At 33.9% G+C, this 23,354-nt stretch overlaps 1 protein-coding gene across 8 annotated transcripts in view; it reads left to right on the top strand.

Moving 5' to 3' along the window:
* CASD1 (CAS1 domain containing 1) overlaps positions 1-19,327 on the top strand; it is a 69,540-nt gene extending 50,213 nt beyond the window's left edge. For 5 of the 8 annotated variants that reach the window (XM_072784116.1, XM_072784118.1, XM_072784115.1 and 2 more), the window contains exons 11-18: positions 4,099-4,218; positions 5,192-5,348; positions 6,753-6,832; positions 9,399-9,500; positions 11,828-11,968; positions 12,488-12,565; positions 16,314-16,406; positions 17,864-19,327. In XM_072784116.1, coding sequence (XP_072640217.1) covers positions 4,099-4,218; positions 5,192-5,348; positions 6,753-6,832; positions 9,399-9,500; positions 11,828-11,968; positions 12,488-12,565; positions 16,314-16,406; positions 17,864-18,130 — 1,038 coding nt within the window. In that variant the 3' untranslated portion in view covers positions 18,131-19,327. Of the gene's footprint in view, positions 1-4,098; positions 4,219-5,191; positions 5,349-6,752; positions 6,833-9,398; positions 9,501-11,827; positions 11,969-12,487; positions 12,566-14,542; positions 14,628-16,033; positions 16,212-16,313; positions 16,407-17,863 lie in introns of those variants that run through there. The other 3 variants (XR_012011039.1, XM_072784119.1, XM_072784120.1) reach the window with 3 other exon arrangements.
* Positions 19,328-23,354: the final 4,027 nt, after the last annotated feature.

The raw sequence follows: 23,354 nt of genomic DNA, 5'->3' as shown, positions 1-23,354 counted from the left end.
CCTAAATTGCAATTTAAAAAAAAATCCCTGTTCTGGAAGGACATACTTTTCATTAACAGATCATTTGTTATGATTAATTAACATATTCCTGTTCTTTTATATAATAGGATTTTGTGGTTAAAAATTACCTGTATCTACATTGGCAAAGCATTATAAGAATGGGTTATAACGTTTTTTGGGACTTGATTCTTGGATATTTGAAGGATTACCCTCATTAAAAACATTTTAACTGCCATGGTTATTTTAATTATCTAATCTTAATGTTTTTTATTTTGAGTGAAATATGTTAAACTTTAGTTGTGCCATGTTTCTATACCAAAATAGAAACTATAAAAAATTACAGAGAATTATTAAAATAATCTGGATGGTCTGGCAGATTGCAGTTGTTGGTATAAACATTACTTTAAAACATAATTTATAGAAAATATGGATAAAGTACTGTGAATTTAATATGGAGAGTACAGTGAGTTGGGTTTATGCAGTAGATGATTTTGTGTTCTACTGTGGGGTTTTTTTTTCCCTTTGGGAGTTTTTTTTTTTTTAAGATTTTATTTATTTATTCATAAGAGACACAGAGAGGCAGAGATACAGGCAGAGGGAGAAGCAGGCTCCATGCAAGGAGCCTGATGTGGGACTCGATCCCGGGTCTCCAGGATCACGCCCTGGGCCGAAAACAGGCGCCAAACCGCTGAGCCACCCAGGGATCCCCTCCTTTGGGAGTTTTTAAGCAACTTTCATAAAACAATCTGAATAAAAGATCTTGAGGGAAAATTTGTGGGACTAGAAAAAGACCAGAATCAGAAGCATCTAGCTATTATAATTTCAGTTGGAATTCCAAATATATTTTAATACTAAAGTTTTGTTGTAATACTTGACTCATGAAAGATAAAAAGAAAAATAATTTGGATGAAAGGAGACTAAAGAGGAATGACAGCTAAGTGCAATGTATGATCTTTGATTCAAGATTGTTGTAAAAGGGGCACCTGGGTGGCTCAGTGGTTGAGCGTCTGCCTTTGGCTTAGACCAAATCCTGCATTGGGCTCCCCAGAGGGAGCCTGCTTTGCCCTCTGCCTGTGTCTCTGCCTCTCTCTCTGTGTCTCTGCCTCTCTCTCTGTGTCTCTCATGAATAAATAAATAAAATCTTTAAAACAATTACTAAAAAAATTTTTTTTAAACCATAAAGGATGTTACTGGGACAATCAGGGATATTTGAATACAGATTGTACAATAGATTCTGTTATTTCATATTAAATCTGGGGGATGATAATGATAATATGGTCATAATGGTCATATAAGAAACTATTCTTAGAAGACACTTGCTAAAATATTTAGGAATGATGTCATGTAGTCTGCCACGTTCTTTAAAATGGATCAGCATGGTATATGGGTGTCCATTGTAGTATTCTTGCAACTTTTCTGTGGGTTTAAATTATGTTAAAATAAAAACTTGGAAGAAGTATTACATGTAATAATGCAACATTGGCAGGTACTTGGCAGATTATTATGATAGTGTTTAATTTAAATGAATAGTATTTTCTATTTAAATGTAATAACCAGGTCTTAACTCTGTAGGTCCAGCCCCAGTCTTGAAGGGATTTCAAAGCATGTTTTATGGACATGGTTAATGTAACTGGGAATAGTTAGCCTAGGTTTGACAGCTGTCAAATACTTGTGGAACAATCAGATAAAAGAGTGATAAGTGTGTACAAATGACTCTAGAGTTAGACTCCTCATTTTGGAAGCCGCTAGCCCCATGTGGCTGTTGAGCACTTGAAATATAGCTGGTTGGAATTGAGATGTGCTGGTTGGGATTGAGATGAAAGACATACCAGTTAAATATGATTCATTGTGGTAAATGCATACTAAGTTCAAAAAATTAGTGTAAAAAATATAAAATATTTTACTACATGCTTATTACATGTTGAAATGATAATATTTTGGATATATTCAGTTAAATAATGTTATATTAATTAAAATTAGTTTCACTTGATTCTTTTAGCTTTTTAAATATTCTGGTAGCCATATTAAAAATGTACTATGTGGCTCTCATTTTATTTTGATTGCATATCACTGTCCTTGAAAGCTGAAGTTGGTAGCTTTTAGGCAGAGTTAAACTTCTCAACTTTTCTTGAAAAGGAACTTTATGATAGTGAATGATCATCTGAAAATGGAATGGAATGCCTTGGGAATTTGTATGTTTTCTGCTATTAAAAAGTATTCAAGGGGGCACCTCAGTGGCTCAGTCAGTTAAACATCCAGCTCTTGATTTTGGCTCAGGTCATGGTCTCAGGGTTATGAGATCAAGCCCTGTGTCAGGGTCCTCAGTGGGGTGTGGAACCTGCTGGAGATTCTTTCTCGCCCTCTCCCAGTGCTCCACCTTTCCCCACACTCTAAAAAAAAAGCGTTTAGGTACTTGAAGGGAATATTTTAGAGTGTTTTCAAGAGTAAGTTAAGAGGCTTAGATTTGATAAATCCTGAGGTTAATATGACGTATCCTACCTTCATCATCACTGTGATTCTAGTATGTTACACCTTCATTGAAAATTTCTGATTTAATAAGACATTTAAAAAGAACTAATGATGAAGGGCAATAAATAAAAATATTTATATAATAAATAAAAACTATGATAGATTGTCCATGCTTTAAGAATATCAAAGAGGGAAAAATTACTTTCATCTGAGAGTAAAGACAGGAAATTTTGAACAGTGCTCTAAAGAAGAACAGGATTTGAATAAGCAAAATATGGTCTCAAGAACAACATTCCGGGGTAGAATAAACAGATAAACAAAGGAAATGTGACAAGGAGGCACAGGAAGGACCAATTTAGGAGACAGAGAATCTTAACAGTTTAACTAGAGTGGAGGCAGTATTGAAGGATTTATAATCTATTATAAATTCAGGGGTTTTTATCTTCTCAGAAAAGGAAAAGATGTGTTCAAGGGTGCATGCAAGGATATATACAAAAGATGCATACATTCAAGAACTTATAAAATCTATTTAGGGTGTCTACTTGATTGTTTTTTTCCTGCAAAGTATCACTTGGGAAAGACACATTAACCTGAAGTAGCCATAAGCAGTGTCAGTCCTGGATAATTACAGAGGTGATCAGATGAGTCTATAAAATAGAAGCCAAAAAAATTTTTATATAGATTTAGTAATTATCCCTGAAAGAATGGTTTTATAATTGCAAGGGTTGGACTTCACTGAATAAGGCTTTTAAAGATCATTTTAAAAAACAGGGCACAAGTTGTGTTGTGGAGATCGTGAATATACATGTAATGGACCAATGGCTGATGGACAGAGTGAATGGCAGTGTTCAGGGTTATGAAAATTAGGACTTATAAATGAGGCAGTTTTCCAGTGATTCCCATAAAATGTGGATCAGAAATGTGTTACATTTCATTTAACTTTGGAGTGAAGCTAGGATGCTCTGGAAAACCATTGTAAATGATTCTCAGGGTTTGGTCACGATGTAACATTGATGTGGGAGAGTAGGATAAAATTGTTTTATAAAAAAATTATTTTATAAATCAAAAGTGGGAGGAAAATAATATTCCTAAGCTATGTTTGCATATGTTTTTACTATATATATTTTTGCTAAATAACTATATATTGTAAGTAGTTATATGACAATTTACAAATCTAGAATGTGTATTTGAGGGGGCCAAAAATGTGGGATTTTTGTTATGTTTTTCATCTTCTGATTGGGAAAATGTGAAATCTGCAGTTACCTTGTATTCATCATATCTGGTGACTAATAATTATGATATCATATATTAATTCTTAGTGGAGGAAATGTACAGAGTGTTTCACATTTATTAACTCCTGCATTCCTCATAAGAACTTTATTTTGCAGTTTAGAAAACCCAGACTTAGTTAGCTAGTAAGTGGCAGAACCAAAATTTGAATGAGGTCTGATTCCAAAGTCTACATTTTTTTTAACTCTTGCTATGCTGCCTAAGTTTTGAAAATAAATCTTTTTATTGACCTCATGCCAACAAGTAACAATGACCATTGTCTTGATTAAATGTATTGGTTATGACAACTCAAAGTATAGTTAGTGTCAACATATTTTACCTATTTATTTTTGTCAACAGTTTTTGCCTGTGTATATGCATATCCGGGTTCTAGTTGCTGCATACCTATTTCAGACAGGGTACGGGCATTTCTCATACTTTTGGATCAAAGGAGACTTTGGAATTCATAGAGTCTGTCAGGTAGGAATGTATTCAGTTTTCTTTTTCATTTTGGTGCAGAAATATAAATATGGTCATTATAAGGACTCAGATAATTTGAATTTATGAAATTACACTCTAAAGTTGTGTTATCTCTGTGTTCTGTGGTTAATAATTTGAGATAAATAATTTATTACTGAGGGAAGAGAAAATGTAATTTAGATGAGTGTCTAATAAAAGCACTAGTACACAAGGGACAACATTGCTAATTCACTTCAGTTTTGTAGAAATGTACAGTTACCTAGGATTATTGTAATATGTTTTCTTTAAGAAGAAGATTAATACTTATTAAGTTTCTACCTTGTGCTGGGCACTTTTTGATTATTAGTATGTTTATCCCTCATTACAATCCAGAGTTGTGATCTTCATGTTTACAGAAAGAACACTGAGGCTTAGAGAGGTTAAATAATTTGCCTGTGGTCACATAGTAAGTGGTACAGCTCTGATATCAATCTGCTCAAATTCTGTGTTCTGTGAATGACATCACACTGTCTGAAATGACGGTTTCAGGGGTCCCAAAGACACTTTTTAATTTGAGTAATATTATTTTGTATCTATGACAACTCTCAATTTAATCCTAACTGGGGTAAATCAACATCAAACAGATGAAATGGACACCCTTTGGTTGAAGTAATCTAATCTCTGCTTATAAACTGTAGCCGTAGGAAGGAGGCTTATGATTCTTTCCCCACATTTAACAAGATGGCACTTGTAGCCAGAGGACAGCTCAGGCTGGTGGTTTGCTTGGATTTAGTTAATATAATGATGCATAAATATTTTATATTCAACTCTTTACAGTGATTGTAGAACAAATGTAATTTTAAGGATTAGTAAGATATACTTGTACATTTATTACTTTTGTCTTAAATAAATGTTTATGCTGTATCAGAGAAAATCTATCTTTGTTCTTCATGCATACCTGGAATGAAAACCATTTTCTTCTCCTTTTTAATAGGTCTTATTTCGTCTCAATTTCCTGGTAGTGGTGTTATGTATAGTAATGGATCGACCTTATCAATTCTATTACTTTGTCCCCTTGGTCACTGTATGGTTCATGGTCATATATGTTACTCTGGCACTATGGCCACAAATAATCCAAAAAAAAGCAAACGGTAAATATGCTCTCTTAAATATAAATATATCCTTTGAATGCACTAAATTTCTTTTTAGTTGTTAAAGGCTTTTATTGAGACATAGGCAGTTAAATTTATGTGTAGTGTTTGTTGACATTTAAAACTTTGTTCTTAAACTCTGCTTTGAAAATGTTATAGCTAATTCAACTAATACAACAGGGCAGATGAACAGTTTGCATGTATATTGTATGTGCGTTTTCTTTTTTTTAATTCCCCCCCCCCAAAAAAAATGGCCACAGTTTTCAAACTGTCTTATACAGAGCAGGAGGATGAGTACTAGAAGAGAGAAGAGCAAGCCAAATAGGGTTCCAGGACTCTACATCCTTCTTCAGTCTTTGATAGCTCTGCTTTATTTGATTTTTTACATTATTAAGAATTTGGGGCAAGCATTCATTTGCAAAAAGGCTTTTGGTGTTAGCCCAGCATAAGAGCACTAATATAATTTATCTTCTAGATAATCCTTTACACAGTTAGTGTCACCCTGTTGTACACAAAGGATACCCAAGTTCCCGGAGGGTCATCACCTTCAAACTCCACACAGCCAATTACTGATAATGTTCAGAGTGAGGCCGCACTCATTTATCTTAATACTTTTTTCCCCTCAAGATCATATCATTGAAATAGAAGTTTCCCTCTTTTGGAAAAAATCAAAGTTGTTATTTTTAATAATTTTTAACTTAACTCTTTTAACCAAATACTGTATATCAGAAATATTTTCCACTGGCCTCCATAATAATGTCAAATAACTTTTTCAGGAAAGAGTTGAATTCCAGCCTTTAATCAAGTCCATGAATGTCTTTGAACAGCCTCTGTAGCTTAATCCCTTGACACCAACCTCACGTATTAATCAAATGAAATAAATATATATGTAAACTATGAACACATAACTTAAAATATGCCTATGGTAAAATACATCTTAAGGTTAAACCCTGATCCATTAGAGAGTTCTCAAGCTCTCCCCTTGGAACTTGAATGTTTAAGCAGTATTACCAAGGTATATTCAACATGAGTGTTAGAATTATATGATAAGTTTTGTTCCAAATTTTGTACTAACTTTGAATAATAAACAGGTGTAGTTGAATCCAGGAGGTTTTTTTTTTTTTTTTTTTTCAGGAGGTATTTTCAGATATATTTACAGTGGATAAACAGGAGATACGGAGGGTTTCAGGTGTAGGTTGTGGCCTCTTTCCTAGCAAGGATGCTCTATCTTTTCCTTTGCCCTTCTTATAATTTATATCACTTACATATATCTTATGTATCCTGTGTGCAGCCCTCAATTATTCTAAGAACTGTGCAGGGTATTGATATGTTATGTAGAGACTATTAATATGTTTTCTAATGTAAATTTATACTTTTTAGTAAATTAAATATTTTCTCTCTTAGGAAATTGTTTCTGGCATTTTGGCTTACTGTTGAAACTAGCCTTCTTGCTGTTATGTATATGTTTTTTGGCATATTCTCAGGTTTGTACAGTCTTTTCAGTTTATATTTTGTTCTATTTTATTTTAAAGTTCAAGTCTATTAAAGTATGTGAGAAGAGTCAGAGCTTTTTTTTAGCTTCATTTTTTAATGACTGTAATAAAAGTGTCACTCTGTAGTTGACTACTCAGTGTAGTTCTTTTGAGACCTATCTACTTTTGTTACCACTGTTTTTGTTGTAAGAGCAATTTGAAGCTCTTCCTCTGGCAATTGTTCAAAATCCATTTTACTTGACTTTGATCAATCAGACGTTTATTGAATGCCTCTTATAAGACACTGCTCTAAGTGGAGATCAAAATTCTCTTGACAGAATTTGCAACTTGGTTTGTGCATTATTCATTGCATCAAAAGTGTTACTTGATTTTTCCATAACTGCATAGAGTAAAATTTTGGCAGTTAGTAAAACCAACTTAGGAGCAAATGGGTTTGCATATATGTAAGTATGTTGAATTTAATAAATTTTTTGGATATTTTCTTATTTCTACTGTTTTATCCCCCATTATGATGGTTGAGATCTTCTCAGCTACTTTAGCAAGGTGACAAACTGCTATCTGCTGGTCCGTCATCAGGTAGACATATTGTTTGGGCAGCATGATATTTATAACAAAATATTTTAATTTGAATGCCTATAGTTGTGACATATTCTGCAGTTTGCTCCCATCTCTAGTGTTCCCCATCTTGGACTTAATCTGTGTCAGGTGCAAATGCCATATAAACATTGTGTGTGTGTGAGTGTGTGCGTGTATGTGTGTGTGTGTATACGTGCATGTGTGATCCTATAAAGCTGGTTTTTGTTTGTTTGTTTTGTAGACTTTCATACTTATTTTCATACTTAGAAGTAAAGCATTTTTATTTCTGCCTAACCTCCAGGGTTTTTTACAGGAGATTTATAAAATAATAAGGAAATGATAGCAAATGTATAAAGAAATAGCCAGGTAACTGGAACAGCTATTTGACATTTACTTATTAAAATTCCAAACACTCTGCAGTACATCTGAGGGAGAGAAGGGAAGGTGAACCACAGGTTCAATAAAAAGACTAAGAAGGTTTCCCCAGTTTTGGATCAGTGCACTTGGGGGAAAAAAAAGTATGTGGCCCAGAGTAGCCCAGTGTCTTGTACAAAATGAATGCTCACTGGGATCCCTGGGTGGCGCAGCGGTTTAGCGCCTGTCTTTGGCCCAGGGCGCGATCCTGGAGACCCGGGATCAAATCCCACATCGGGCTCCCGGTGCATGGAGCCTGCTTCTCCCTCTGCCTGTGTCTCTGCCTCTCTCTCTCTCTCTCTCTCTCTATCATAAATAAAAAAAAAACAAAAAAACAAAACAAAAAAAAAAAAACAAAATGAATGCTCACTAAATATTTTGCCCAAATTAAATATTTGTTAAGAAACAGATTTTTGTTTGTTAAGAAACAAATTTTTAATCAGAAATAATATTTAAATGATAAATGCATCACATATATATGATCTCTTAAGACCATGTAACTCTTATAGATACTATATATTTCTGTTTCATATCGGTATTGTATTTATATTTTTGTATTTCATATCACTATATATATGATCTGTAAGTACTTTATATTGCAACCCTTGGTAAGAATCATCCTGTTTTCTGAGGAATACATTTTGACCTCTATTTAATAAACTATAAATATTTAAAATTCTTAAATGGTTAAATGGAGAATATTGCATTTTATTAAGATAATAAGGTTTCAGCATTACCTAAAATACAATGTTATTTTCTTTCTTTCTTTTCTTTTCTTTTTTTTTTGGTTTTTAATAGCCTTTTCAAAATTGTTATGTTACATTTTTTTTGCTGTGGCATTAGGTCTAATAATGGAGCTTTCCTTAATAGAGTTTGTTGCCGTTCTTTAGTCTGGAAATTGAAGTTTTTGTTCTCTACTTTGAAAGACTTCATTAATGTGCAGGAATGCACCCAAGACTTCTGCCCCTTCATTCCCAGATTTTCCAGGCTTGTCAGATTAATAAGAGGGTACCATTCACTAACTTGACCACAGTAAAATTGTAAACTTTGTTTCAAAGGCTAGTAATGGCATTTGGGTATGGTTGATTGAGTAAGGTGACTAATTCAGAGGATTCTTTTAACTCAAATGGTTAATTAGAGATTATTGAGGACATTTAGAGAAAGAAAAACTGTATTTTAACCTTAACTATCATTCTTTAGAATATTGATATCCTATTGGCTGAGGTCTTTTGTATTTTGGTATTTTGATTAGTAAATATTAGCTGTTTTGTGTACTAGATTAAAAACCTTAAATGGAAGAATTTTCCAGTTACTAGCTTACTTTTTTTTTTTTATTTTGCAATCTCTGTAACCTTTCATGTGCAGTAAAATAAGTTACCAGAAAGTTTTAAAAGTCATATATGTTAGCCTTTATTAAAATAAATTTCTTTTCAAATGAAAAAGAATTTTTAAATTGTGAATGACTCTTATATAATCATAACTTTAGAAAACTATAATTTATAATAGAATTAGAAAACAAGTATTGACTTGTACCATCTTAATTTGTGTTCTGGATTCCTTTTCTCAGGGTGCATTTGAGAAGATCTTTTCTCTTTGGCCATTGTCCAAGTGTTTTGAACTGAAAGGGAATGTATATGAATGGTGGTTCAGATGGAGGTTAGACCGTTACGTATGTATTTACCTTGTGATCCTTTGCCATTTCAAAATATACTTTTAAAAATTATTTGGAAAATTATTTAGTTTTGGAATAAGGAAGCATGTTGACTTGATAAATTAAAGCAGCCCTACTCCTCCTGTTTTTTTTTTATAGCAGAGAAAGGGTATGCATGGATATTTATATCAGCAGGAAAACTCTCTAAAAATGCTGTCTATAAAAAGGCCTTTGTTTGAGTCCTAATTTTGACTTATAAATGATCCCTCATAGGGGTGCCTGGCTGGCTTAGTTGGTAGAGCGTGCAGCTCTTGATCCCTGGGTCATGAATTCAAGCCCCACATTGGGTGTAAAGATTAGTTAAATAAACTTAAAAAAATGATCCCTCGTGTATATGCTTCAGCCATACAATACAATATTTATTGAGCCACCAGGCTTCTAAGCCTTACAATCTAGTATAAATCCCAAGACTACTGCTTATAATTAGGTGCTAAGTTATGCAGTGTGGATTTTGTGGTAGAAGCGTGCAGAGAAGAGATACCAGTGTCATGGGTCAGTCCATAAGTTAATCTTAAAGGAAAGTTAAGATTCAACTGGCCAAGAAAATATAAAACATCTAGCACAGCATTTGGAGAATAATGGACAATGATTAAATAATAATTACATCTCTTCTCTCCACTTTTCCTTCCATATTACACTCATCCTTTGTTTCATTCAACAAATCTTTTCTTTTTTTTTTTTTTTTTAACAAATCTTTTCTTAATGCCTATTCTATGCCATTTCTGGTTTTCAATACCTATGTACTTTCCAGTGTACTACATGGCATTTCAAAACCACATATGACTAAAAAGCTTTGCTAAAATCTTGATATCAAATAACTTTAAATTCTCAACTTTGTCATTAGAGCAGTGTACTATGATATGATAGTTCATGTTAAGTCCTTGTTTAAAAAAGAGAAGCTTTGAGGTGACACCTAGGTGGTTCAGTCAGTTAAGTGTCTAACCCTTGGCTTCCAGTTCAAGTGGTGGTCTCAGGGTAAGAGGAGGGCTCAGCAGGGAGTCTGCTTGGAGATTCTCTCCCTCTGCCAACCCACCTCTCCCACTGCCATGTGCATACTCAGGCATGTGTGCTCGCTCACTCTCTCTTCTTCCCTCTCTCTAAAAAATAAATCTTAAAAAAAATAGGTAGCAGCTTTATGTGCTTTCTGGTCCACTGTATTTTTTTTCCTTTGCATTCTTGTGTGCATATGCTTCTTTTTAAAAGCATGATCTTGGTGCTGTTAGTGTTAATTTATTTGATTGAAAGTATCAATATAAAATGTGTTTTATTTTGGTTTAGTATTTAAGTTTTATATGTTTCCATAATAGTTCTATTAATTATTTTTGTTATTCTTTTTTAATTACAGTATAGTTGACATAGTGTTATATTAGTTTTAGGTGTACAATATAATGATTCAGCAACTTCATACATTACTCAGTGCTCATCATGATATGTGTACTCTTAATCCCAATCCCCTGTTCCACCCATCCTCCAACTCACCTCCCCTCTGATAATCATCAGTTTGTTCTCTGTAGTTAAGAGTCTGTTTTGATTTATCTCCTTTTCTTTGTTTGTTTATTTTGTTTCTTAAATTATACATATGAGTGAAATCATATGGTATTTGTCTTTTCGGATTGACTTATTTCACTTAGTATCGTACCCTCTAGATGCACCCATGTTGTTGCAAATTCATTCTTTGTATGGCTCAGTAATATTCCATTGTGTATATATACTGCTTCTTTTTCCATTCATCAGTCAGTAGACACTTGGGCTGTTTCCATAATTTGGCTAGTGTAGATAATGTTGCTGTAAACATTGGGGTGCATGTATCTTTTTGCATTAGTGTTTTTCATTCTCTGGGTAAATATCAGTAGTGGAATTACTGGAGAAAAGTTCTACTTTTAATTTTTTGAGGAACCTCTATACTGTTTTCCACTGTGGTTGTCCCAGTTTGCATTCCCACCAACAATACAAAAGGGTTCCTTTTTTCTCAATGACACTTATTTTTTTGTGTTTTCATCATTATTTTAAAATTATCTTTATTTCTTTGCTTGCTGCTGAGACTGCTCAAAATGAACCAGCTTATCTCATATTGTTGCAAGAGCGGTTTGCTGTCCTATTGCAGATTGTTTCTAACAATCATTGACTTTATGTCATTTCTTGAAGTTTAAGTCCTTCATAGAAACTTCCAACCTTTAAGCTTTTAACCTACTTACTTTAGTACTTATTGTCCTCCTTTACCAAATATTTATGCTATTTATTGAAAAGTTGCTATTTAAAACAAATTTTCTCTTCTTATTTTTCAGGTAGTCTTTCATGGAATGTTGTTTGCTTTCATCTATCTGGCTTTACAGAAGCGTCAAGTACTTTCTGAAGGAAAGGGTGAACCTCTTTTTTCAAACAAAATTTCAAATTTTTTATTGTTTATTTCAGTAGTTTCTTTCTTGGTAAGTTTCAAAATGTAATCTTGTAATTTTTCAAAGTCCTAAATGTATAGAAAATTAACTTTAGGCAATAGGAATTTAGTCAATTGTTTTTAATAAATAAAATCTTTACTTCAAAATTCTTTTTCTCTGTATTTTTCTAATTGAACATAGATGCTAAGGCAATATATAAGTTTAATAAGAAGAATAATTGAGAACTCAGTGAAATAGAAATTTTCAAAGTTGTAATAGGGAAAAAATGTAACATAAGGTATTTAACAGAAAGAGCCATCACTGCCTCATGATCACTGTTTCCAGAAAAGCACAGACCTATGCTCTTCTCTCTCTGCTTTCTTTTATTTGAGCAGTTGAACAAACCATAGCAAGTGAAGACCAAATGAGTGAGCAGTTTTTACTGAAGCTTTTTAAATAGCATAATGGAATATAATGTTATAAACAAAAAAACATGTAAAGATCCTGAGAAAGCTGCCTTATTTAGGCATAACTGTTTTCATGAACTGATCCATGTGTTTTTTGTTTTAGACCTATTCCATCTGGGCTAGCAGTTGTAAAAACAAAGCAGAGTGCAATGAACTCCACCCATCTGTATCTGTGGTACAGGTAATTATCTTGATTTAGGAAAAAAAATTTTCTTAATTCTCATTAAGAATACAGTCTTTACAGGCAGTATGATTTGAGATCAAACTATAAAATATAGGTATATTACTTAATCTTCCTAAGCCCTACCATCCTTTATTGTACAGGGACTTTAAAATCTCTTTTAAAGGATTGTTATACTAAATGTATAGAAATGATTGGTATTGGTCACTTAGTGGGCACTTAGAAAATGTCAGTTCTCCTCATATTTGCTTTGTTTTCATTTACTCATATTTATTTACTTAATCATTATTAATGTGTTAAGTACTATGCTATAAGTACACATACATGTGTAAGAAGTTCCATGTTAAGATGCATACAGCTCCTGCTCTCATGGAATGAACAGTCTGATAGAGATATGGACCAGTAAACATTCATTCATTTAACATTTTTTATTCATTTAACAAATACTTGATACCTACTATGCACTAGATATGCTGGGAAGATACAGAGGTAACCAAATCAGACTTGGTTCCTACCCTTCCAGAGCCTTCATTCTTTTATTACAGATAGTAATCATATAATCACCATGTAATTAGAAATAGTAGTACATGGTGCTACAAGAGAATATAATGAGGGGATATGACCTAGTTGGAATTGACGCAAGGCGTGGTCAGGGACAGAAATTATTTCCCTGAGAAAATTAAGTTGAGAATGGAGGGATGCAGGCAGACAGCAAGAACTCAGACCCTGTAGGGGAAGGGAGCATACTTACATTCAGAGAATTTGAGGAAGGCTGTTCGAGCTACATCTCAGAGAGCTAGGGTTGAGAGAACTATGTGGTAGTGACCAGGAAGTGGGCAGAGGCAAGGAGTATCTCAAATCAGATTGATGGTTTGCAGAGATACCTCTGACTGCAGGTGGTGACAGGACATTTGACAGTGTGCTGCTAGTTCAGCACGGGTGCTTTGGTAATATGTGGGACTTCTTCCTGACCCATCTTGGTATCAGAGCAGGATTCTTGGAGATAGCAGTGTCTAAGCTGACACCCAAAAAATGAGTAGTGCGGCCAACAGAAGCAGGGATACTTTCTAGAGGAGCTTCTCTTAGGTCTTATGTTCTCTTCAGTGCCGGAACTGTTTTGTTCCTCTTAAACGTCTATATAGTTAGCAGAACCCAGCGTGTGACAGACTCTTGAAATACAATTGATAATGAAATTTTAAACATTATACTGATGTAGCATTTTTATGTCTTCTGTAGACAGTAGCAGTGCTTCCCAATAACTTTTTGCGTTTCATATCTGATATCACTTCTGTTACTGATGATGGAAGGGAGGTGTTACCATTCACTGTGCACCAGTACGGAACAATATAAAGAGAGCTAAGTGGATAGACATAGAATAATACCACATGAGCACTCCTGAGCCTATCATCTTCCTTGCCGGTCGCCACCCTTCACACACTCCTATTCCCTTAGTACTTTTTCAGTGAGGGCCTTAACTCCTCTGTTGCGGAATGAAAGAATGGACTGGGAGCACAAATTGAAGCAAGTGCTAATTTCATTGGCAGCTATTTCTTTTCAAGGTCACTAGCTTCCTGTTGTAAAAGTAAGAGCATCCAGAAAGCCCCAAATTTTACATCCTTATCACATTTCACTCTTATTCTCAGATACCAACAGGTGGTGTAGGTGTGAGGGTGTGGGTGGATATGATCATTAATAATTTATATATGATTATATATTCTTAGCGTACTTATCTAAGGGGGTTTCTTAAGATTTTAACGTGTACAAGATTCCCAGTGTTGTTCTGTTAGAAAGTATTTTTCCAGCCTGACCCAGCAGAAAGCTTAAGGATCAATCCTTTTTTTAAAATTCAGGTAACAATTAACAGTGTTTATTAGTTTCCTCTGTACAGTGTAATAGTTCAACAATAGTTCATATATTTCTCAGTGCTCATCAAGATAAGTATACTCTTAATCCCTTTTATCTATTTCACTCTTATAGATCAATCCTTGAATCCTGACCTTTTAGTTTGCCCATCAGTCTGGATAGAAATTTGCAGAAAGGCTTGCTGTAGAACAGCATACAGGTGATTAACCATAAATAATGTATATTAAGTCCTAGCATAGTACCCAGCAAGTTACAAATGCTGAACAAATTTTAAGTGTTGTTATTATTTCTTTATCAAGTTAATAAAGATGACTCCCTAGACCCCAGCTGTCTTCTCCATGGCTATCATTTCTTTGATTTTTCTATTCCCCTAATCATATTGTTTACTAAGTGTATGACGAAACACAGACTGGAATATGCTAAAGAAATAAGTACACATTGAGAAAGGGTAGATTAAACTCAGTAAAAAGGAAAGTGATTTGCTTAGGGCTATTCCTAGATTTTATGCTGCTCAGACTAGTGATTTGTATGTATCTGTGTCATTCTTTCTAGCATTTTACAGTTTGTGCAATACTTTAATTATAAAAACTCATTAAATGGTTTGTGTTTAAGGGATTTATTTATTTATCCCATCTTTATGATTTTTACCATTTATGTATACCGCCTGTGCTATTAATTACCTAATATGTTTCTTTAATGGCTCACATTGCATGCTATGATAAGTACCTTATATATGTTTTCCTATCTAATGTTCACATCAACCTTCAAAGTAAATCTTATCCCTCTTTGTATGGATGAGGAAACAGACCTAAGGGAGTAAAGTACTTTGCCTTAAATCCCTGGACTAATACAAGGCAAAGGCCAGATTCAAACTTGAGTTTCTTTGATGCTACTCTCCATGAAGATCACCCAACTTAATAGTACCTGAGTATTTCACTTTGGTTCCTTTTTCCCCAGTGATAAAGTGACCCACAAATCTCCTACTCACTCATCCTGTATGCATCCCAGAGGGCTCTTCCTGAAGCCTTAGACCAATGCCCATAGTGATGAACACTGAATATGGGATTTTTCTCTGAAGTGTGAATAGATTTTTCAATCTTTCTATGAGAAAGTTTTTGAAAGGTATTTGTGAAAGTGTAAACAGTTTTTTCTTTACAATTTCTTCCTTATAAAGAGAATAGGTTCTAAAGAGAGTTCTTTGCTTGGTAAAGTAGTTACTGAATGTAACACTGAATTAGAGGTCTAGAAAATTCAGGATTGTTCCACCTGGTACAAAAGGATGAGGGAGAGTGGTGAAGGCCAGGTGCTCAAAAGTTGGAGATTGTCATTAGGGAGAAGAAATCAAAAGGGAAAATATATGACATGTGAATGCATTTCAAGATGTCATTTTCCTGACTATACAGAGCAAACATGAGGACATCTTAAAAGTCATACCATTTCTCATATTTACGTAGCTGTTAAGTGGAAGGAGGCTTTTGAGGAATACAAGAGGGGGTTGTTATGTGGCCACCAATAAGGCAGATACTTTATGGAAGACACCAAATTGTATCATGGGATTTTTTGATTTTTGCTTCACAAAATATGATATCCTTTTTTTCTGCACAGAAGGCCTCACGTGGATTTATAATTTTTCAAATACACATAAAATTGTTCAGCCATGTACTACCTAAAATCTGCACTGATACGGAGTATACAGACCACATGTTGAGAAATCTAGCTTGGACAGACTCTAGAACAAAATTAACTTGCTGAAACTTTCTCTATTGAAAAAAAAACATTGTGTATGTATCAAATTCAAGAACATAGATAATAAAGTTATCACTTGAAGGAAAGCAATTGCTTTTAGTAAATAGATTATTTATTTTGCTTTGTGGTTTTTCCTTAGATTCTAGCTTTCATCCTAATAAGGAATATCCCTGGATATGCCCGTTCCGTTTATAGCTCATTTTTTGCTTGGTTTGGAAAAATTTCATTAGAGGTTGGTACATTAATATTTTATTCTTTCCTACACAGTCAAGTGTTACGTGTGTGTGTATATATAAGTCCAAAATATATTCTTTTTATATCAAAGCTATGTTATTTATGGAAACACAGAAAAGAAACTCAGAACTTTCAACAGCAATAGAGTAGTATATTTTTAAAGCCATATTTAAATGACTAGAAATAGATGACTTTCAAATATTCTTTATATTGTCTTAAGCTTTTAAGCACAACTAAGAAGCTGAGATCAGGAAAGAAAAAGTTAAACAAATATAAATGAAGACAAGCTGAGGGGATTTTGATTTGTTTTTCATCTCCATAATTAAATATTACTGAATTTAGTTTATCAATACTTATCCTAATAGAACTCACCCTTATGACTGGAAATTTCAGGAAATTTTTTAAACGTAATTACATTTTGTATGCAGTACTGAGTATGACTTACTTAAAACCTTAAACTAGGTTTTAAAAAACATTCTGAATATTCTGAGCTCTATTAGTCAAAGTAGGACATTTTAGAGCAGTAGAATTCATATCATAATCATAAAAGATACATTTTAGAGTATAAGATTTATTAAGTTGTCCTTAAAATAGAGAAAATAAATTTTCCTTTGAGTTCTTTAATAAATGTTATTTTGTTGTCTCATAAGTGGGACTGAATAGAATTTAGAATTATTAATCAAGAATAACTTACCAAACCATTCAATAGATAAAGGAATGCTTATTGTGACATCTCCATAATATTTGGAGCGTGAGAGTTTTTATCAACTTTAGTGAATGCATTTATAATTCAGTATTTCTAGAAAAAGTACCAAAATTGTATAGTTTCCTATTTGAGAGGTAGCTTATAAGCATTTTTCTACTCTCTGCTATTTTAAGCCAATGTGATGAAAGAACCACATTTGTAATCATAATCAAAAGTTGCAGTGGTGTCCTCTAATATGTATACTCATATTGAAGTTGAAATATGCTTTAGAAACATGAGATGCAGTTGAAAACATTTCTCTGGCCATGCAGAGCAAACTTGAGGGCATCTTAAAACCCATACCATTTTCTGCTTACATATCCACATGCAGAAATATATTCACAAATATATATAAATATGGATTATGTGTGTGCACACACGTGTAGTGATTCTTTATTTGGGGTCTAAATACCAGAATCCAGAAAGCCTTCTGTCAGCTGTCTTTTGTGTCACGCAAAAAAAAAAAAAAAAAAAAAAGTTTTTTAAAGTTACAAGGTTCCTATTTCATTTCTTGGGGACTTTGAAGCAGTACTTCAAGTAGGAGTTCTGAAGAGTAGACTGCAATAGACTTTTCGGGACCAACAGTGAAACAGAAGTATATGGTTTGGAAAAAGTCTCTTAACATAATTATGCAATGACATGTTTAGGCAAAACTGTGATATAGTTGTGGACCCTCTGGGCATATCTAACTTTAAATACTTTCCTTCCAGCTATTTATTTGCCAATATCACATATGGCTGGCAGCCGACACAAGAGGCATCTTGGTACTCATACCTGGAAACCCTATGCTCAACATCATTGTCAGCACTTTCATATTTGTTTGTGTGGCACACGAAATTTCTCAGATCACTAATGATCTTGCACAGATTATTATTCCTAAAGATAATTCGTCTCTGTTGAAAAGGTTGGCATGTATAGCTGCATTTTTTTGTGGACTCCTCATCTTATCGTCGATTCAAGACAAATCAAGACATTAGGTTACTAAAATCCTAAGAAACTTAAACTCTCCAGGCTAATTTTGTGTCTGCCTAGAGGAGAAATGCATCTATCTGGAGATATAAATGTATATGTAAATTAAAAACTTGTTTGGCAAGAGGACAGCTCAGTGGCGTCTGTTGAACATGTGTGGTTGTATATAGTGGAAATGTACATCTCCAATGTGAAATACCGAAAAAAAATTGAAGCAGAGTGCATTGTATAGGATTGCATGTGAAATGTCTTTTCTACTGGATCTATATATCCATTTATAAATCATTTTAAGTTAACATGAAGGCAGGGAAATAATTACGTTTCCAGTAAAAACATAATTTAATTAGCTTAGTGGCACCACTGAGTGTTTTGATATTTACTAAATTTGTGGTAATAAGATTATCTATATTATCTATCTGTATTCATCATGGAACTTCCTACTTAGCTGAAAACTTTCTTACTCAAGAATGACTGCAGTATTGTTTTCTTACCATAAGTGCAATGATGTGGGACGATAAACAAGTATGCCTTTAATTTATATATGTTCACGTTCTGATGTTAGCTGTTTCCTGACATGATTTTTCTTCCCAGCCTTGGTTTTTCAGGTATACCTACATCTTTGTACCCTTTGTCTCACAGAGTTGTTCTAGGCTCTGTGACAGGGTTTTGTCACTGTTGTTGCTTCTTTTTATAAAAGGCCAAATTTTCTTTCCAATCCAGACATCCATCTGTTTCCTTTCCTTAAGCTATACCAATGTAATACCAGTTACCCTGTGGATCCATCTAGTATGTTTTCCTCCAACTCATTAATTTCTCTCTTATTTCCAATGTTTGGAAAGCTCTTTATAATCATCGTAGTATTTCCTATTACTCCCTCCCTGCTATTTTAAAAAGAAATATTTATCAGTCTAACTTGTGCAGTGTAGTAAAGATTCAAGCTGTTGACGGAGATGTATAGTCCTAAGTAGAATTTTAAGTAACTGGGTGACAATGGGCATATGTGTTTTTCATTTTGTCTTGTTACAAGCTAACTGTTAGAGGTATAAATTTATTTATCTGTTGTACAGATTTGACTATAATGTTTAATGTCTGAAAGATTGCACTTGTTTGCTCTTATTGTGCGTGGGATAAAGTATATTTTCTGTTCCTGGTATATGAATATATGGAGTAATTTAAACAGTAAATAAACATTCTGTGGATGCTTATTTTTGTATTGGCAAAGTATCAATTAAACTGTATGTGTCCTTTTTTTAAAAAAAAATCTGGATCCATCAATGATTGGTTCAAATTTCTAATGCACTTCAGCTTAAATTGACTTCCTCAAATGCTCAGTGTGGAGGGAGAGGTCCGCGTGAGAGTCCAATAAGGACGCCTTCGTTAGCATCAGAGGGCATCCTGCCTTTCTACCCAGGAAGTCTAAGCACTGTGGTTCGTTAGTGGTCTTGCTTGAAGATCTAAAAAATTTAATTATCATTTCCTTAGTACCGGATTTATGTGCTAGTGGTATCTTCCGATTAGTTGTGGAATAATTCTCAGACAAAAATGTGTGTTCTTTCCTTTTCTCCCTTCTTCTGCCCTTACTTAATCTTTTGACATTTCCCAGATAGACAATTGTAATGATTCATTGCTCTGCCTCCTAGACTGCAGCCTTATAAGTAAAGAATAGTATAGTTATAAATCAAAAACTTCCCAAGTACCATGATCACATTATTCTTGCTGGTGTGGCTTGCCAATGAGTAGAGTGCATTTTAATTTAGTTTGTAAGTTTTATCACCCAAAAAAGATTCTTCTCGATGAAACAATTGAAAAAGAAAGATGACCAGTATTTCTCTGTTTTTTGGATGCACTTACGTCTTCCAATAGTGATACCCAATGAATATGTTTTCTCTCCTATTCAGACTCGAACCTAACACCTAACTAACAAGCCCTTTCTTCCTCATGTGCTCTCATTTAGTATGTCCTACTGTTTTAGTTATAGTTATATGTAATAATTACAGTGTAGTGCATTTAATTAAAGTATATTCTATCTACATTTAATTTTTTAATGAGTCTTTATGGGTAAGAGGTTACTGTGGTCGAAGTTGCCATAAGGAGAGCATCTATCTATGGTGTATGTTTTGAAACCTTTTCTGCATTGATTCAGATTCTGACTAGCATGGCTCATCCATACCATTCTTCAGAAAAAGATATTTAATGGAATATTTCGACCACTAAAATTGAGATAAAACCACAGAGGTTCTCTAGACTTAGATTTTCTCTACTATAAATCGCACTAAGATATCTACCACTGGGGTTCAAAAGGGACTTGCTGACTCAAATCTGCCACAATCTTTCCATGTTTCCTTTGCCAAATTTTCCCATTTTTATGGAGAGCCAACCCAGCATTGAAAAGTCAGAGCCTTGATCTAAAACCATTCACTGTACCTATAAGCTAAGGTCCTATGATTTGCTTTAGGTGCTGGTGTAAAATAACATTTGCACCCTACCATTCCATTGTAAGATATATTAACCAGTTACAATTTTAAAGGTGAGTGAATTTTTTTCTCCACAAATGCTTTTTTATTTCGAATGTTAGTATAGGAAGCATGTAAGTGGGGGATCCCTGGGTGGTTCAGCAGTTTGGCACCTGCCTTTGGCCCGGGGAGCGATCCTGGAGTCCTGGGGGGGTCGGGTCCCATGTCGGGCTCCCGGCATGGAGCCTGCCTCTCCCTCTCCCTCTGCCTGTGTCTCTGTCTCTCTCTATGTCTATCATAAATAAATAAAATCTTAAAAAAAAAGGAAGCATGTAAGCGTAGTAAAATTAATAATAAGCATATCTGTGTTTACTTTTTTTACTAGATGGTAAACATTAAGGCTCTATAAATAAGTAAACAACCAATAGGAGTGAGGGCAGAACCTTCATCTATAGATACTCAAATAAAAACCAGTTCTTCAAAGAATGTGCAATTTCTAGAACAATGCCTTGCTCCCTTCAGGTTGTCCCTCCCACCTTGAGGTTGGGACTTTTAACAAACCTTGGGAGAGATAGGTTGGAATTTTTATGTTGAGCTGTTAATTAAAATGCTACTATGCTATAATTTTTTTAACCTACAAAAATGGTAGTTTCATATGGTTCATCCTCACAGCATCCCTTTTGTAAAAATAAAGTAACTCAGGTAGTTATCTTCAGAACTGATCCTGACAACTACTTCAAGGATTCCAAAATTCCAGTTTTATTTAGGGTGATTTTGAGGGTTGGTGAAAACTTAAGATACGCCTATTTGAAACGCTCCATTAAATCTATATTTGTCTTTCTTTGAATGAAATCCCTTTTACTGGCTTGTACGGATTAGAAATATTTTGTATTTTTTAAAAGTTAGGCCTATAAAGTAATATAAACAAGAGTCTATTTTCCAAAAGTAGAGTTGATATTGTGAACTGTAAAATATCTAATGGTTTAATTAGAAATAATTTATTTAACTGATTTCTTATTTATAAAATACTTTTAAAATACCATTCCAGAGTATAAAAATGGGATAGATGAACATTTTAAAAGGAAATTTGAAAAAAAAAAAAAAAAAAAAAGAAAAAGAAAAGGAAATTTGTGGTAACCTAGAGGTATTTTTGTCTTGCATAGGGCAAAATCCTCAGGCATAAAAGTAATTATTATAAAATATTTTAAAATTCAGCTGGTTTTATTAGCTTTTACTCCTTATTGAGAAAACATTTGAGGGAATTTTCTAATAATAAAGTCACTAAAAAGAAAACTATTAACAAGACTTTGTTTTTTAATTCTACAGCTATTGCAGATGGATTATTTAATCCTTTTACTCTCCATTGCCAAAATAACAAAGCTGGAATTAGCTGATGGTAAAAGCTCTCTATGTTTATCACCTCATCTCTTAATATGAATTCCAACCAGGCCAGTCTTACTGTTCCCCAAATATCATACTTTTCTTTTTTTCCCACTCTTTTCATCTACCAAAATCCAACTTATTTTAAGAATTAAGAATTTAAAAATTTGAACTCCACCATCTCTGAAAACTACTTTCATTTTCTTATTTTTTCTTTTCTTTCTTTCTTTCTTTCTTTTTTTTTTTTTTTTTTAACTATTCTAGCACTAATTACCTGGTCCTATTATTTTATCATTTCTTCCATTTCTCCAGTAAGGTTTCAACTCCAGGGTTAAGATAATATTTCTTATGGGTGGAGTAAAGAGGCTTAACCATCAACTAAGGGATTCTGGTTTTATTTCTCCCATCTTAAAAACAAAACTCCTCTTTATCTCTAGTGTTCCCAAAACTACTACCTAATTTATTTTCTTCTTCAGACCTGAGCTGCTCTTGTCAAGATCAATGAGAACCTCTGTATTGCTAAATCCAATGATCAATTCTCAATCTTCACCCTACTTGACCTATGGGCAGTATTTGACACAGTTGATTATTGCCTCCCTGTTCAACCACCTTCACTATGCTTCCAGGACGTCATCATTTCCTGTTTTCTCCCCTTCTCAATAGCCATTCCTTCAGTCTTGTTCCTTGGATCCTCTACACACCCTCAACCTCTAAATAGTTCCCCAAAACTCAGACCTCAGCCCTCCACATTCACTTCTTAAGAAATACCACCCAGTCACACGACTTTAAATACTATCTATATTCTGAGGACTACCAAATTTATATTTTCAGTCTACGTCTCTTCCCTACAATTCAGACTCAGATATCCAACTGCCTACTTAACATTTCCCTTTGAATATCTAAAACACATATCAAACTTAAGAAGTCAAAACCTAAACTAAGCTTCCCCTCTACCGGCCACAAAAACACCGCCGTCTTTCTCTTCCAATAAATGGCAACTATATCCTTCATCTTGCTCAGATAAACAATTTTGACTCTTTTTTTCTTACACCTTTCCATCATGAATTTTAGTAAATCTTGTCAGCTTCATTTTCAAAATATACCCATAACTCAGTGATTCAACCACTTCATCACCTCCAGTGTGATCACCCTTTTCCAAAACCTCCACCAGCTCTTTCCTGGAATATTGTCATGGCTTCTTTTTTTGCACCAAGTTATGACATGCTTACACATTTTACTTATCTTTTTTTTTTTTTTTTTTAATTTTCCATCCCTCCCCATTAGGACATGATTTTTCTGAGGACAGAGATTTTTCTGCTTTATTCACCACAGTATCCCCAACTCTCAGAACAATGCCCATCTCTCAGGTATTTGCTGGTTGAATTCATGAATGCTGCAA

The sequence above is a fragment of the Canis lupus genome, chromosome 18, assembly GCF_048164855.1.
Source record: "Canis lupus baileyi chromosome 18, mCanLup2.hap1, whole genome shotgun sequence".
In the NCBI taxonomy this organism is placed as follows: domain Eukaryota; kingdom Metazoa; phylum Chordata; class Mammalia; order Carnivora; family Canidae; genus Canis; species Canis lupus.
Note: the sequence above shows the minus strand (reverse complement) of the source record. Positions and strands in the feature narration are given on the sequence as shown.